This window comes from Crocodylus porosus, unplaced genomic scaffold (assembly GCF_001723895.1).
Source record: "Crocodylus porosus isolate Cpor-Errol unplaced genomic scaffold, CroPor_comp1, whole genome shotgun sequence".
NCBI lineage: Eukaryota > Metazoa > Chordata > Crocodylia > Crocodylidae > Crocodylus > Crocodylus porosus.
The window spans coordinates 3,154,697-3,172,144 of record NW_017728916.1 but is presented as its reverse complement, the minus strand read 5'-3'; the positions used below and the strand labels follow the sequence as shown (position 1 = coordinate 3,172,144).

General features: G+C 44.5%; 1 protein-coding gene and 1 long non-coding RNA gene across 2 annotated transcripts in view; both read right to left on the bottom strand.

Moving 5' to 3' along the window:
* The window catches only part of LOC109311094, a 6,856-nt gene extending 2,748 nt beyond the window's left edge, over window positions 1–4,108 (bottom strand). Inside the window, exons 1-2 of the long non-coding RNA XR_002101407.1 lie at window positions 4,049–4,108; window positions 3,217–3,308 (exon numbers count right to left, since the gene is read on the bottom strand). This is a non-coding gene — a long non-coding RNA (uncharacterized LOC109311094). The remainder of the gene's footprint in view (window positions 1–3,216; window positions 3,309–4,048) is intronic.
* A 1,875-nt stretch (window positions 4,109–5,983) lies between these two features.
* Window positions 5,984–17,448, bottom strand: part of FAM155B (family with sequence similarity 155 member B) — a 74,172-nt gene continuing 62,707 nt past the window's right edge. Inside the window, exon 3 of the mRNA XM_019536230.1 lies at window positions 5,984–16,934. Coding sequence (XP_019391775.1) covers window positions 16,522–16,934 — 413 coding nt within the window. The 3' untranslated portion in view covers window positions 5,984–16,521. The remainder of the gene's footprint in view (window positions 16,935–17,448) is intronic.

The following is a 17,448-nucleotide window of genomic DNA, read 5'->3' as shown; positions in this document are numbered from 1 at the left end:
ACTAGTAGGCATAGACATGCAAAGGAAAACAAACACAAACAATTACAATACTACCCTGGTTTCACTAAGTATTTGGGGAAACTTAGCTCAAGCTTAACTAATACAGTTCAGGTTCAGAAATCTATGCCTAGAGAGAAAAGTGAGCGAGCGAGAGGGCGCTGGGATCTCACCAGTCCAAGGCACTTGGGTTGCAATGCTGATAGGTAAAGTACTTAGCACAGTCCTTGAAGGGAGATGATCTATTTCTTCCAGCTTCTTGAGAACAACAGCGGATGGGGTCAGAGAGATTTCCCCTCTTGAAGTGCACACACACTTTGCTGGGGGTTTTTTGTTTGTTTTTGTTTTGTTTTTTTTACAGATTTTTATACCCTCAGTTCAGCTTCTTCAAAGCACTCTCAATAGTGTAAATCATTGTCTTTTCTCTTGACAAGGGGTTATCTGGTTTGGAACATCTCAAAAAAACTGATTAATAATCAGGAAAACATAAGGTTAAGGAGTAACCAGACACTTAGGAGCCAGCTTGAAATTCCTATGGATAGCAGATATACTGGTGGGATATCTCATGGTTTCTTTAGAAACAATAGATAGCTTGCAGCATCAGGGTTTTGGATTTTTTCTTGTTGTGAACAAGCCTTAGCTTAGCATGACTTTTCCAGATCTTACTATAGTCTTTTAACAGACTTAAGGCAATTATTGGAGTGTTCATAACCTTTGGTGGGGAGGACTTCCACCAGTCGTCCCGGGAAAAGTATGACAACACTTGTGGTCAGGGCTCCAGTGGGCTCGATGCTGTGATGAACCCCTTACCATTGTTCAAATGTTGTCCATACCTCCTCTGACTCGGTCTCTTTGCCTCAGCATCCCCTAACCTGGCAACCGAGTTTTAGCCAATCAAGTTTAAATAGGCCTCCCATAGCAGGACCAGGGAAGGTACGGCCCAAGATACCTATTAAACATTCCTTCTGCTTAGAGGTGTGTGTGTGTGGGGGGGGGTCCTTTGTAAATCCAGATTAGAACTGGTCTGATAAATGCTGGGCTGGGTGTGTGTAAATGTGGGTTGATTAGCATTTGGAGCACAGATTCCCCATCATGCAATACTCCCTTGCTTCTCTGCTCCTAGAATTCACCGTAGTCTTTGCTTCGGGCTTTCTGTTCTCCATCTTCCATGTAAATAAATGGTCATCTGGTTCCATCTTGGATTCAAATGAGACCTAAGGCAGTTGCTCCCTTATCTGGAGGGTGTTAGGTATGTCCCCCGCTGCATCTTAATCAGTTTTGTTTGTGGGGGCAGGAATTCTGTGCGAGTCAGACAGTCTGCACCCCATGTCAGGGTTCCCCAAGAACACGGAGCTGAGAGGTAACACCCCTTAGGTTGAGAAGAGAATTAAACTCAGGTCTTCCACTTTCTGAATGGATGCACTTTCCACTAGACTATGATGTGGTAGGTGGGTGCTAGCAGCCTCCTGGAAAACATCCTGACAAAAGGGAGTAGCTATAGGTGCAATGTGTGAGGTGCCTAATCCTTTCACTGTGCTTAGGTATACTTCAAAAACATCTCCCCTCTCAAGCCACTCAGGGAACTCAGGTGGAGGAACTCCTGGATTCTGAATCTCAGCTGTGCTTAGGTGAGAGATAGGTGCCAATTTGCTTGCTCTGGAGCAGTTCTGGCATGCACAGAAGCAGAAGTGTAGATGCCTAAAAGACTTCAGATTCAATTAGGAGCTCCCTAATGAGTCTAGGTAGCAGCTGGAGGAAGGGGAGGGCAGAGGCATTAGATACCAGTGAGACAGATCTCAATTTTTTCTGCCTAAACCCTTCTTTGGGCACCCAAGTCCTTTACTTGATCTAGCCTTTCACATGCATTTATGTTAGTCTGTAGGGCTAAGAATTCTCTCACTGAACAAAACAGCAGACCGAGAAGAAGCTCCTCTTTTCGGCTCACTGCTGATCTCACAGAAGAAGCTCAAGCTCAGATTGCCTTTATTGGAAACCATCTGGACCTTCCCTCTGCTCATATGCTTGGGTAACCTTTGATGGACTGGCCTGCAGGAAGACAGTTGTGATGATCTGTAGTAGGTCAAAAGTTCTTCTGGGGAAATGAGGCTTTTCAAGATGAAGTAAGAAACCTGTTCTGCGTGGACCCACATCTAATCCAGTAACACCTGGGCAAAATCTCACACATGCAAAAAGTAAAAGATTGGTTCTTTTCCTAAATCACTGAGTTATTTGAAACAGCTGGTGGCATCTCAAATGCAGAAATTGATTTTTCTTTTTAAAAAACAGGCTCTCAAGCCCTACAATCAATTGCAAGTCATCCTAATTAATCCAAAATAAGAAGTTTGCCTTTACCAATGATTACCTTGCTGTTTAATTGGAAAGGAGAGTTGGCTGTATCTGGCTTCTGTGCTCCTGCTCAGCCCCAGCACTATAGAGGCTGAGCACCTAAGCTGAACATCTTCCCAGCAGGCTAGGTCAACTCCCAATCAAATTTCCCTCACAAATGAGCTCTGCCAAGAGCAGAGCAATTTCAGCTCCAGCTGGATTGGGTGGAGCTCCTTATATCATCTTGCCAAATTAACTGCTAATTACAATTTTTCATTTATGTCAATAGGATTTTCCAGGCTTGTTATAAAAATCAAAACCAAAGACATCAAGTAAGGCAAGACAAATTGATCTTAGAGGGGCAGGTCCCTCTGAGACCTCCTTATCTTCAGCAGGTCCCTCTCTCCTAGACATATTTTCAATACTAGCACCCACAGAAGAGTGTGCGCCCATTTCCAGACTCCTCTCTCCACAGAGGTGTAAAGAGCACCTCTCTTTATATTTATGTTCTACTATAGCCCTGATTCATTTACAACTGTTGTCTCTGGGGCAGAGAAAAGCAAAACTGGGCTCTAGGGAAAGCTAAGCTTTGCATTGGAGATCTGTATAATTATTGCTATCAGGACCCATACATAGTGTGTGCCTGGGAGGATTTTATATTCAAGTGAGGCACTAAGCAGTGGAGCCATAACAATGCAGCTGAGTGCCCGGGGCAGCTGCAACAAGGGGCCAGTGGCAATTTCTGCTGCTACAGCAGCTGCACAATCATGCTGGTGGCACAGTAGCAGCTAGTTTTTTTCCATCCCCCAAGTTGGTGCCCAGAATGGCTGCCCTGGTCGTCCTGCCCTGCTTACACTATTACACAGGTATTGTAATTGGGTTAGGCAGGCTTACCTGACAAGATGAGCTTCCTGTCATGACAAGCAGCCCATTGCACAGAGCGATCTTGGTCCTTCTTACTGTCCTCTCTGCTTCTGACTGGATGACTCCAGGCTTAGAAGAAGCAGTTTTAGTTACGGTAGGGGCTGGGCTACAGCCTCAATGTTCTAAGCCTTGAGGTAGAGACCTAGGACCTCCAGTACTCTCGAGTCCCCACAGAGCTTTTTTGGATGTCCCAGCTGAGCTCCCATGACATTCATGGCCCTTTTTTGCAGATGTCTTGTTTTTCAGCTCTCTTCCTGCAGCAGGAAAGCCAGCTGTGCTTAAACTTTTCCAGTTAAACTAGCAGCAAAAGCAAGATGTCAGGAATCCTAATGTAAGCAGCTAGGGAAGGGAGAGTCATAACTTAGGTGAACTTGGAGAGGCAGACCTGCTATCTGGGCTCTCTCTCAAGGGATGAGGGCTGCATCTTCCTTTCCCACACCCCTGGGCTTAGCTAGCCAGGAAGCATGTAAAATAAAGCCTTGACAATGCATACCAGTTTTCAGGGGGAAAAGAGTTCAGCTGCTGCAGGTGGGATAAGAGAGTGGAGTTGTTGGTGTGCCACAGAATTAGACCCAAGGGTCTAACAACCTTAGGATAATCCTTAGAGAACACTACTGCATGTCTCTTGTTCCCCGTTCTGCTAGTGCATTGCCTGAGCTTTCTGTCTCTAAGCAGCTTCTGAACTCTGCTCGATGCAAAGCCAATAACTTAACAAATGAACCGGTTGAGCTGTTCCAGTCTCAGACTCACTGGGACACCTTGCTCTTGAGTTACCGGCAGAGGGAAACCACAGACATCTTACCTGCGTGATGGTTTAGGATTCTACGTAGATCCCTTTGCACCCCTAGCCTCTGCATCTTGGAGAGGTGCACAGGAAGGCAACCAAATTGTTAATTTTAAACAAACCAGCTTCTTTCAAGGGACTGGTCATGTGATTTGCACAGCTGGTGGCTCCCTGGGGCCAAATAAAGATGCAAGTCAGATGCCAGCTCCTTGAGTAGGGAACCAGGCTGAACAACACTACCAGACCGGGAGTCCAGGGGAAGAACATGCGTGTGTAAGAAAACAGTTGGCAAGAATCCTGCAACAGCCCTGTAAATGGTTCAGAGTCACATTGTGACTGCAGAGCAGAATAGAGACTGGCTGAAGGACTGAATATAGGACAGACAGGAAGAGGTGAAAGTGTCTGTTCAGGTTGGATGAGTGGGTGTTACTGTCTAACATGAGAGTCTGGGCGGGTGCTAACCAGCTTAGCATTAGCTGCAAGTGGATCTTCTGTTATCACAGGAGACTGGGACATTAAAAATAAAAATTCACTTTCTCATTTAAAATATAAAAGGCTCAGTTTGCCAGTGACATAAACAGTGTGTATGTTGATTAGAAAAATGGGTGAGCAGTATGTAGTGGGCCAGCTATTAATTTATCACTCACTGGAGGCGCAAATACATAATTGCGGCTGGATTAGTAGGTACAAGCAGCTTGGGCAACATCAGTTGACCCCCTCATCAAACATCTGGGACTAACTCTGGCCTTCCTTCAGTGAGCACTTTGCTTATGGGATTTCGGCCTTAGTAATTTCTTGCAAGAAATGTAAACCTTATAGGGGAAGGATTCCAGGGGTCCCCTTGCCTGTGTGCAGTTTTGTAAAATCTTTGCTATTTGGTGAACTCTGATGCTTCGCACATAATTATGTATTTACATTTCTGAAGCATCCTTCTGGGCCAGGGACAAAAATCACCTTGGCAGGAATGATTTAGCTTTAATCACGGGGGTTGGGTGGGAGTTGAATATCATGAAAAGCCAAGAAATCCTTCACTTCTAACCATGGTAAACTCTTTCTATTGCCTACAGAATCAAGCCACATAAGCAGGTACTTGACATCTCAACACTGAACTCTCCTTTCATACATTTTACACAATAAGCTGTACTCCATCTCCCTTGGCATTGCTTATGGTGTATCTGCATGCATCTTCATTCCACCAACTCCTTCCTCTCTTTCCTTCTTTCATCTGCACTATTTGTAGTTACTTCTTTCCTTTTTTTCTGCCCTTCTCTCCTTTTCATTCCCCTTCTACTTTCTTTTTCTGCTTTTTTCTCTCAAAACTGTTAACTTCAGCTCAGTGCGGGCATGGCCAAAGTGTGACCTTCGGAACTTTAATATTGGCCTCTACGTCCCAGCATGTAGCCCAAGCCTCATTGCAGGGACTTTTTGACCATTTGCAAATAATTCTATATTGTATGCATCTGCCAGGCTCCTGACAGGTTACTTACCATGGTGGACCTACATTCCCTAGTGAAAGATGGATAACTTGTGTTTGCCCACAGTGGTCCTGAGGTAAAACCCACAGCAAAAAATATGAAGGAAAAAACATAAAAAGGAAGTAAAGTAAAAGGCTGTGAAAATAAACTTAATAGGAAGGGATTACTGAGCCTTCATACTTCCTGCTCCTTTTCTTCCTTTGATTTTAAATTCTGTAGGAAACCAAAAAAGGACAGATACAGCAAGTCCACAGGATCTAACAGGCAGGATGCATCACTTTCCCAAACCAATTATCTGAAGGACACTTGCCGTTCTCTGCTTTGGCTGGCAGGAAAGCTTCTACTACACATGCAGGGGTATGAAGCAGTGGGACACTTTAACAGGGTGAGGTACAATTCCAGCTGGTTGCTCTAGAATACAAGACACAAGGTGTAACCTAATAGTGCCAAAGAAAACAACAGAGAAAGGGAGAGGAAAGTTATCATCAATCTTAACATTTTATTTCTTTACTGGGTTAAACAAGGAGCGGAGAAAACCTCTGCCCCAAAATACAACAGAACTGAAAGCATTACAGGTACAGAGACTATTGAACACAGAGAGTAGTAGGATAATATTTTTAATACAACTGAATTATAGCATGGTTTTGTGGGGTTTTTTGTTTTTTTTTGTCAAACCATCTTGGAAAATAAATGTAATAGGAACTAGTGCAAAAAAGTTCTAAACATGAAGCACAGTGTATAAAATGGCATAAGAAAACTGTTCCTTCAAAGGACACAGTCACTTTCTTATGACAGAGGAGAGAAGAGAGAAACAGAGGTGGGGAGAGAGAAAGGAGGGGAAGGCAGAGGGAGAAGAAAGCTGGAAAGAAAGAGAAACTGGGCAGGGGGAATAGAAAGAATATTTTGATTTCAGCAGGATGGTTTTTTCACCTCGCCACCATGTACTGTAAAAGGACCTTTTGCAGGTCTGAGCTCAGTAACCACCAATATTTCACAAGCACTTGAGAAGGGTTCGGTCACAAACAGCCCTTTTCAAATACACACAACCCATCTCACCAGGGTTCACACAGTCCCCAGTGAGGCTCCCCTGCACCTCTACATACAGAGCTGTATTCTCTTCTCTGACAGATGTTTATCTGATATTTGTCCCTAGTCAACAGCAAAGGGTTGGCAGGAACACGTATGGTCTGTCACTGGCAGAAGCAGCATCTCCGTGCTTTGGATGGAAGAGTCAGGAGGACTGAAGAAGAAATACCTTTTTCCACCCCACCTCCTTGAAAACTTCTACTGAAAAGCATGGTTCCTGCACTTCCCATTTCTAAGGACCTAGCCTTGTGGTTTCCCCATTGGCACAATCTATTTGGCTTCTTCCCTGTTTAAACTCCCCTTAATATATGAAGGAATCTCTGGTTTTTAAAAGTCTGCTCATCAGTGTGCTATCTGAATGCATGGGGTGGCAAGGATGAGATTCATTTTACTTTGTAAAACAAAAGTAAGTTTCTTTACTAGAGTTTGTAGCCGCATTCAGCACAGGGTGAGGTTCTGGGGGACTGGCATCTTCTTGACAATGACAGCATTTTGCCTAGTTTCTCCAGTCAAGAACATGCAAAAACAATTCCCCAAGTGTGTTAATTTGGATTAAGTGACTGTAAAACAAGGGGGATCCGATAAGAGTCCTGAAATACAAAAAGGATTGTTACTAAGAAGATGGTGCTCAGTTGTTGTCTTTGTCTACCATGGACAGGACAAGCAATGGGAATAAACTGCAATAAGGAAGATTTAGGTTAGCTATTAGGAAGAATGTTCCAACTCTGAAGATGGTTAAGTATTGGAACAGAGGACCTAGAGAGGTTGTGGAGTCCCCTTTGCTGGAAGTTTTTAAATGCAGGTTAGACAAATATTTGTTTGGGGTGCTGAAGCAGAGATATTCCTACCCTGAGCAGGGGTAGGACTAGAGCAGGGCTGTTCAACTAGTGGTTCATGGGCCACATGTGGCTGGCAAGGGATTAAGTTGTGGTCCTTGGACTCTTGCTCACCTGCTGCTCCCCCTATTGCTCTGGCTGCAACAGCAGCTGAGGACTCCAAACTCCTGCTTCCTCCTCTGGCTGCTGCTTCTTGCCCCTGCCCTGCCCCAGGTGGCAGGACAACGCAGCATGGTGTAGGGGGTGGAAGTGAGTCTAGGGCTATGTGGGCACACAGTACAGTGGTTGGGGGTGGAAAATTGTGCACGAGTGGGATGGAGTGCTGTGCAGCAGCGAGGGTTTCCATATGGCCTGGGGGACTGTGGCTTGAACTGTTGTAATCTGCGGGACATGCAGCCCCTGACCCCTTGGAAGCTGAACAGTCCTGGATGAGATGGACTCTTGAGGTTTTTTTTAGCTCTATGTTTTCTGATTCTATAATCACTGCAAAACCAGGAAACTTTCTAACTCAGTGTCAGCAAGAACCCCAGTAACTTGGATAGATGATTTTTTCTGTTAGAGCTGGGTGAAATTGCTCCTTGAACAGGCTGCCATTGCTCCTAAAGTTTGAAAAAACGAAATTTGTTAGAAGGAACACTTCCCGTGAAAAATGTTCATTCCAACAAATCTCTCAAGTTGAAATGATATTTGAAAGGAATTTCAAAATGAGGATTTCAGTTTTCCGGTTGCAAACAACTTTCTGTTTTGTAATTTAGAATAATTATAATATTACCATAAAAAAAAAATCAGTCAAAACAAAATATTCTGATCGACTGAAACCAAGATTGGATTTTCAGTTCATAACAAATTTTCAAGACTTTTATTTTTCCTCCTAAATCCAGATAGGAAAAAAAACCCTCCAAAGCCTTACATTTTCAAAGACAAGAAAACCACTTGTTCCCCAGCTCTAGTTTTAATTAAATATTTAATATTTCAGATGTACATGAACGTTAACAGGCAAAAATCCTATGCAGACATTCAGCTCATCCTATGCCCAGGACTTGGGAGCAGTGCCACTATTGCACTGTGTTGAGATTTGAAGGGAGATCACTAGAAGATCTGTAGCTACATGTTCAGTTAGACAAAGAAGCTCTTTACAGGCTGTATTTAGTCAGGTGTCTGGGGAGGTCACTGAATTAAATGCGTCTTATGTCCTAAGGGAGCAACTGAAAGATCAACAGGTATTTGGCTCCTTAACTCAGGATGTACAGGATGAAGTTAGTTGGCATACCTAGGAAAAAGGCAGCAATGGGAATTTATAATGTGGCAGAAAAAGGGTCTTGGAGAAATACCATAATCTGAGTTTTTCCATGTGCAGCCCCTGCTGCCTTGTTTACTGAAAGCTGAGGAGAGACTTGTGCTTATTTGCAATTGTTTGGCTGACCCGCTGGGTTCCCTGCTCAGGAAGAGTAAGGATCATTTCCTTTGTTTCACATACAAAGAACCTTCAAAAATCCCAATGACATGCACACCCAGGTATTTTTGCTCTCCTCTAGGAGGGCCTTAGTGGCAACTGCCCTCAGTCAGTAAATTCTAAGGATGGTTTATAAAACATGTCCATGATCCCAGGAGGTGTGAGATGGAACAGGTTAGAAATCTAAACAAACTACAATTCAAAACATGTTTTAAAGGAATCAAGATGATTTACACTGCCCAAGGCCACCAGTTGTTTCCTTTTACTGCAGAGGGGAACCCTTTAAGTCTGGAGGAGGCCTTTTCCCTTAATCATTGCACCAGCATTTGTTTGACAACAGACAGCTGCACTGTGTACTACTATGGGCAGATTCTGCACTATGCAAATCAGCAAGTGGTTAGAAGGATAAATGTCTAGAAGTGACATGTGACATAGGGCCTACCCAAGGGAAAATCTAGCTAGAGATCCTGCAGGATTCCTCTCTAAAATGCAAAAGGAAATGTAGTATAATAAGCCTGAGACTCACCCACATCAAACCCTCAGGTTACAAAAGTTCAGTTCTTTTTCTTCAGTTGGCTCTGGGGTAAAAGGGTCAGTGATGGGCTTCCTCAGCTGTACACATCAGACTTCGGCTACTGCTTTCTGGCAGGAGCTGGCAGGACTTGGGTTGGAGCTGTAGGAATGGTGTAAAGCTTCTAAGATGTTTTTGTGAGAAATGAGAGTCAGCCTCAAGCCCATGGTCTTGCTCCTTCACCCACTCACAGCACTGTAAGTTCAGGTTAGCTGTAGAGGTAACTGCACTGCAGTCAGTGCAGATGTATCAGAATAAAAGCAGTGTGAATGAATGGAGAATCAGGCCTGAAATGGGCAGCAACCACTCCTGTCTTACATCCTAGATCAGGCTCTTCCTCTGAAAGACTTGAGTAAGATCAGAATGATGATGCAGAGAATCATCCATGTAAGGTGAGGAGGTGCCATTTATCCACTTTCCATTTGTCAACTAGTGTCTCCTTTCACATTCAGATCCTCCCTTAGCATGGTAAAGGCCCTCAGTAATTATCAAGATGTACCAAACAGGGGCAATGTCCAGGGAGCAAAAAGGACTTAATCATTAAGAGCTGCTAAGAACCTGCACCTCTGAAATACACAGTCAGGCAACACTCACCTGGAAGGAGTGGGACCCTAACATTCCTCCCATGAGATGCCAATAATTGAAGGCTGTAAATCAGAACCATTTGAAAGGAAAATAATAATTTTAGCTTGTGTTAATTAGCTAGTGTTATCTTCCTACTGATATGCATTAGATTCCTTTTGGTAAGCTAAAAGATTGTAACGTTTTGGCCATGTGAAGGAGGTTGTCTTTCATAACCCCTATGGAATACAAATTCAATAGAGATTTATATTCTTGTTTTTAGATTACAGCAGAATGGCTCAGAAAGTCTACAAAAGGATCTTATTTCCTTTTATTTATTGCATAGATTTCCATACAATCCTTTTAAATTTCTGTAGAACTCTGTTGGTTTTACCCCTAATAAATTCTAATAAAGCTTTCCTTCCAGATACATATAGAGGGGTGGCAGCTAGGTGTCAGATTGTAATTTGTTACCATTCAAATTCTTCTGTGTCTTTGTAGAAATGTGTTAGAAAGCAAAACAAAAAAAGTCAGAAAACCTCCGAGTGACTGTTCTTGACAGAAATTATAATAGAATGTTCCCCAGTCAGTAAAAACAGCCACAATAATTTGACCTAAAATCACTAATCTCTAGTTCAACTGCAGCACAAGAAGACCAGGATGAGGAAAAGAAATGAGGGGTATTTCAAAATGAAAGGTGTCACTGTTGTGCCAGCAAGCAGTGGTGTAACTAGGGCTGGGTGACTGGGGAAACTGTCCCAGGTGCCAACTGGGGGGAGGAGGGTGGGCAGTGGGGGAGAGAGCAAAAAAACCCTGCGTTGCTGGTGATCACACTCTGTCTGGAGAGCCCAGCTGCGTCACTAAGTTGCTGCCAATGAGGCACCATATTTATTAACTAGAAGCTCTGGAAAGTGATCAGTCCCATTAGCGAAGGGCTTTTTGAGGGTGCAGGGGACAAAGGGAGATGTTTTCTGGGTGTTGAGTGGCGATGACAGAGTTGTCGTGACATCTCCCACTGAAGCAGAGCAAAGACGCATTCAACAAAAACCACTTCAAGATGCTTTCCGAATGTTGCCAAGTTATTCAACATGGTCTGCTGTAGTTGTCAGACTTCAGACTCCTTCAGAATGATTTACCCAGAGCAGAGCCTGGACAGAGAGAAGTCTCCATGGGAACTTTCTGCTGGGGGCTGCAGTAGATTTGTATTTTCAGAGGAAAGAGGTTCAACTAGTGATTAATTCCCACTGGAGGACACAGCCTTTTTTGGGAAAGTGGAAGGAGAAGTTCCTTTCCTTATTTTTAGAGAAGTTATGCAATTTGTACTTACTTTAAAGTACACACCACAAAAGAAATACCCATGTCAGGGAGAAAATAAGTAGCTTTCACCTCACAGCTCTCTCAGCACCTTTCTCCCCACCCAGTCTGACCTACCATGCTCTTCTGCTGTTTCAGGCCTGAGTGTCTCCTAAGTAGAGCCTGGCAACCATGTCAAATTATGTGGTGGAGGCCATGCAGTATGAACAACTGTCCACTAAGCACTGTATATTCTTTAGCAAGGTAAAAACATCCTAGCTAAGAGCTCCTCACACTGACCCGGACAGACACCGCAGGGAAGAGAAAGCTCTTGGTACCAGAAGGTCAGCAAGATATTACTGCTGTGGAAACAGGTTCTTTCTCGGTGGAGAAGAGATCACTGAAGGGGGAAAGTTGATTTTACACATAGATACCAGTGTTTGAAGTCTCTTTCTGGGGTAGAGAGTCCAAGACACTGGATCAAAAAGGTAAACAAACAGCCCCTTGGTTCTGCACTCATAGCAAAGGAAGTCCACTCCAGTGGACTTAGCAGTGTTGTAATCTGCTTGCGGAAGTGACCCTGCCCTTGAAGTCCATGTTCAGTCCTACTGCAGGAGGATGTATATGAATGCATTCTGTAGAGTTCCATATGCTTGTCTTACAGACTAAATTCCAGGGCTATAGACAGCATTGTTATAATGAAAATGATGTAGGTAGGCTTTACTAGGGTAAGATTACAGTCTCCTCTCTAGACTTCTACTGAGAGGATGCCTCCATTCCCATTAGAGAGAAAATTAGCACAGACAAAGGTTTCTGATGATGGTAATATCAAAACAAAGAGAAAATGTTATCAGCCTGTTTTATAATGATGGAGTGTAATAAACATACCTTCCAGCTGCTCAATTCTGTCCTGAAAACAGCTCACACTGGTTTCATTTAACTAGACTGGCAAAGTTTTGAATACAGCATATATTGCCCTTACACCGCAGAATTTACTGATGACAAACTAGACTTGTTAGATAGAAGAACGCATTCCAAAGTCTGTTCTCCCAATCACACTAAGTACAACGGACAGTCCTGACTCCGTTATGCCAATAACGATTCTGCACCAGGCTTAAATCACACCATCCTTTATGCCAGGCACATGGGATGGCCTGGCCTGCATGTTGACTTAATAATAGGCTCTGACTTATGAATCTTACAGAAGGCTGTAAATTGGACAAATATTTGGAACCTATTATAATTCCACACCAGAACTATCCTATAAAGCTTCTTTATTTATCATGTAGTTACCTAGCATTCAGCTCACTAAAACTGCTCACCTACACATGGTAGTTTCATGTTCCTGCAATTTTGTCTTTCGCTATAGTTAGGCCCGGATTTTCAAAAGAGCTTCACCCCAGTCTGCTCCCACTGCTCTCAAATAACTTGCTGGGATGTAGTTAGTGACCCATCCACTCCAGACAAGCAGTTTACTACCACCTACCAAATAAGGAAGGAGTGTTTGTACATCCTGAAACCAAAAGAATGAGAAGGCTGACCACTCACATTGCAGTGTGCCCCCTGCCCCACTTCTCTGAAAAAGTGGGTTTCTCTGCAGGACTAGGCTCTGATTTAGACTGGGACGGAAATCAAAGCAGGAATCCTGGAGAATAGCATCCCATTCTGTTCTCACACGGGATGGCACTTCTCACCACAGCTTTGCCACCTTGAAGCTAGAAAGCACTCTCGTGTCAGGTATAGTGATATGTGGAAGGAATAGAGCAAATGACAAAAGGACAATGGTTAGGTTATGGGCATCCTGAAACAGGTACCTTTTTTGTCTTTGGGGAAGGGGTAAAGCTTATCCTCTGATACTTCATGAGGCAACTACATGTCCTGAAGTACAGAATCTATTCCAGCAAAGTCCTCCACAGCTTCCTTGTGCCCATCCCATGGCCACAAAACACTCCCTACTCTATTCTCAGTTGTAGAGCACTGAGCTTGGATCTAATAAAGGCCTGTCCCAAAAAATGCCGGCAGCCTCTATCAAGTTCTCTCTCTCCTCAACTTCAGGTTGGACCTTCAGGCTGTGATGGGCCATGTACCCCAAATAGAGGGGTCTGCAACTGGATCACATAATATATAGGACTGCACAAAAACTCACCTTGTGTCATTACATGGAATCCTGTTATCATATGGCATGTCTAAGATTCCTGAGTCTCATTTATCCTTATACCCTTTTCCACTGTTCTGGTAGGGCTGTGAGTGCTTCAGGTAGGCATAATTACTTCAACATGTATTCAGGTTCCTTTACCCTGCCTTTTTGTAAAAAAGATTCAAGAAGATTGCTGTTTGCTTCTTCTTGCATGAAGAGACCCCTCATGCATAAAAAATATAATAAAAAAAAGAGGTCACTATGCTAAGTTACCAGTAACTGAACCATAGCCAGAATGCTGCTCTGTCTGCCCTGACAGAACTCAGAACAAACAAAGAGCAAGTTTGGTGGCTCAGAGCCAGGGCTGATATGCTGTACTGAACTACTCTGCCCTGTCCCATTTTATCATTAAAAAACTGCACTCATCCCATCCCTGCAGCAGGCACTGGGAATCTGGTAACTATCTGGTAAGAAAAGCCTACTTTCCTTAGACATGAATTAGAGTCTTTTTTCCTGAGACAGCAATGTGCCTCTTCTGCTTCCTGTGGCTGATCTGTCTGCCCTAGTTATTCATCACAGCAGCCATATAGCCTGGTTTCAAATACCAAAGCAAACAAAGATGTCCAGTGCAGACTTGCCAACTTGCTGCACATACTAATTCTCAGATCAGAGTACACCAATGTGCAAATACTTATATGTCATTGCAGATATCTAATCTAAGCCTGTCCTACCTACTGTGGATTCCAATGACAATCAAATCTGTTCTTCAGCCCCCTTCACCTGCCCAGAAAAGTAGTTATGTTAGCTTTATGACATAGTGCCTGATAACCAGTGGGAAACTGCGTTCACAGGTTGGATACTTTCAGGATTGGTAACATGTGAAAACTTATAATATTTGAAATCATGCAAGAAATCTGGGATTCAAGTCAAATAAGAGTCCAAATATTCAGCTGCTTTTTAGAGCCTCCTTGGTCTAGAAATGGGCTGGAAATGTCAGAAAAAATCAGGCCTTTCCATGCAATTTCTAGTATTTCCTTCTTCTAGCCAGATACGAAGTAGCTTTTCTCTCAGCATTTTGTTTATTTCTGCTTCAACCCAGCAGAACCCAGGACATACAAAAAGATTAGAAATCCTGAGTGTTAAGCATTTCTCTGACCCTCACAGAAGTCTGGGCTTGGCAGAAGATTCAATCTGATTCTGATTTTAGTTGGGTTGCTTCATCTGAAGGTTAAAATCCATTGGGCCACTAAACATGGTAAACTGCAGTATGGTACATGGTAGCTGAGTGGGATCTAGAACCAGTTGAAAGGCTTTAAACTTTTGCTTCTGCTGTAAATGAACCATTTTAGATATGTACTAAAACCTTCCAGGTCACTGCGACCTAGAGAGAAAGACAGCATGTAACTGAATACAGAATGATTTTCTGCTTCACATTGCCAGTGTTAAGTGGTAAGCTCCCCTTTCAGAGGGAGATTTGGTCTCATTCATGTTGGGCCCTGACCTTCTTTCAACCCTGATTCATTTATCTTTCTGTTTCCACCCAGGCCCCCACATATTCCTTCCTAATGTTATTCACTCTTGCATCAGCTTGTTACAGGAACACCACCATATAGCATGAAAAGAACCACTCTGGAGATGGGCCTTACTCTACTCTAGTTCAGGTCTAGGGCAAAACCCAGCAAATCTAAAGCAAACCTAGAGGAACTCCCAGCTAGGAAGGGACAAAGAATGGGGCTGCCCAATATCCCAAATTGCAACCCAGACTGAGTTGTGCTGACTGAGCAGGACTCCCAGAATTAGCTGCTCTAGGGTTATCTGTGGGTAGGAAGTGCTGGGCGCAGTCTCCCATACCTGTGCTTTTTTAGCAGATGATGCTCTGTGTGAGAGACCTATTCTCTACGGACTGGATTTCTCCAATCCCTGCCCCATATCATGTAGGAGTTTGTAAGAGGGAAACTTGTAAGAAAGCTGCTTCTGGACTTTTATCTAGTCATTACTAGCCTTGACCCCACTACAAATGAATGCAATCGCAGTGCCACCCACTGTGAACGGCTGCCCACTGGGACCTGACACAAGTCTCCATCAGCTTATGCACCAAACAGGTGGCCTGCGCTGCCCTCTTCAGGGTCAAACAAGAGGAAAAAAGCAGCAAAGTGCAACACTAGGAAGCCTGAGGATACTGTGTCCTGTTCCATACCATGCCCCATCCCTCCCCACCACCTCTGGCAACATCCACAGGGGACTTTCTTCATGCTCAGAATATTAGGGCAAGAGGGGGACAGGGTCAGGCACAGAAGGAGGGTCGACTGAGGTAAGAAAGCTAATTAGGTGAATCACGAATGGTGCACACAGTGCAGCGTAATCCACCTACAGCCCAGGAACTGAGCTTTAGCAATGGATCCTATCTGTAGGCAACAGAGTGAGCCTTACACACCAGGGCTGCCCAGACAGAGGAATGGCACATTAAGGACCCAAAACTGTCCCACAGAAAAAAGGTGGTCAGGAGGGGGGTGGTTGAGAATTAACTTGTATTTGTTTTGGGGTGAGATGCAAGTGTTTGGGGAGCTGTTACTGCATACATCACCCTAGAAGCTTTGGGAACAGAGGATAATGAACCTTAAAAGCTGAGGAGAAAAAGGAATCCTAGAGAAACCAGTTTCTTCTTTGCTTTGCACCAAAGTATCCAGTGGGTGGCTAAAGCCTGGGTGCCTCATGAAACACCTCTCAGGTGGCAGGGAGACTGCCAGCATTCCAAAGGGACTCTTCTCCCTTCCCTGTCCCTTTCCCCTTGCCATACCTCCTTTGCGCTAGCTCCCGGTGCCTCTACGAGGCAGGATGCACATCACTGACAGGCTGCTGCTAACCGAACCCTTCTCAAAGCTGAGTCCCGCAGCCCTGTGCGCATTAGAGCCTCTTCATCACGGGGATGCCCCGCGGCGTTCAGCTCTTGGGGGGTGGATGAGGGTGTGTGTGCGCATGTCACCCCCAATCCTGTGCCTCCCATTGGAGGAATAGCATGTGCCCCCCTTAGTGGGAAAAGATCCGGCATTCTTCTTGGAGGTCTCCTTTTCCCTCTGGGTCACTCATCTCTTGTTATGCTCTCATCCATGGCAGGCAGGGCCTCCAAACTCAGCCCCCTGCTGGCAGCCCCCCCACTGCTGTGCACGCTTGAGAAGGACACCATGGTGTGGAGAAGCATAAGGACCAGGACGCATAGTCTGATTTTGCTGTTGCTGAGGCGAGACCCTGCAGACACTGGCAGCAAAGATGGTGGGTGGGGTTGGTGGTACTGATGGTGGTGATGGTGGTAGAGGTGATAGTGATGCTGCTGCTGGTGATGAAGGTGGGGGTTGTGGCGGTGGTAATGGAGCGACTCTGACTCCGTGGATTTGGGGGATGTGTTGTAGTTGCTGTCTGGTGGGTGGTCACAGGAGTCCCATTGCACATCGCAGCACTTTGCTTCCTCATTGGATAATTGGTTCTCTAGCAACCCTGGCAAAACATAACAGCAAATGATGGGAATCAGTGAGGGTGTAGGGCAAATTAAAAGGTATATAGAAAGCAAAGCCCCAGGGTCTGCTAGAAAGTCCACCCAGAACAGTTCTGCTTTCACCCTAAGTAGGACCCTGTGCAACCTTCCTGTAGATTGGTTTCTCCTGGGACCAAGACCACAGACCATGTTCCCACACAGAAAAAAGCAGAGACCCAGGGCTGCTTCACCCCAGGACAAACAACCAAGTGTAGTGAAACTCTGGGGGACAACTGTGGGTACCCCAGGCTGCATATCAGGTCAGTCAGGCATGGAAAAACTGTCAGGAAAACTTAGTGCTGTTGGCAGGTTGTGGAATGGTGGACGAAAGATTTGCTCTACCCTACCGTTGCTCTTCCCTGTTGCATGGATGGATGAATAGAAGATTCCAGTCTCTGAGCACCTTCCACCAGGACTAAACAAATGTTAAAAAAGGAAATCCCATGACATCCTTTAATGTCAGTTAGCATCAATAAC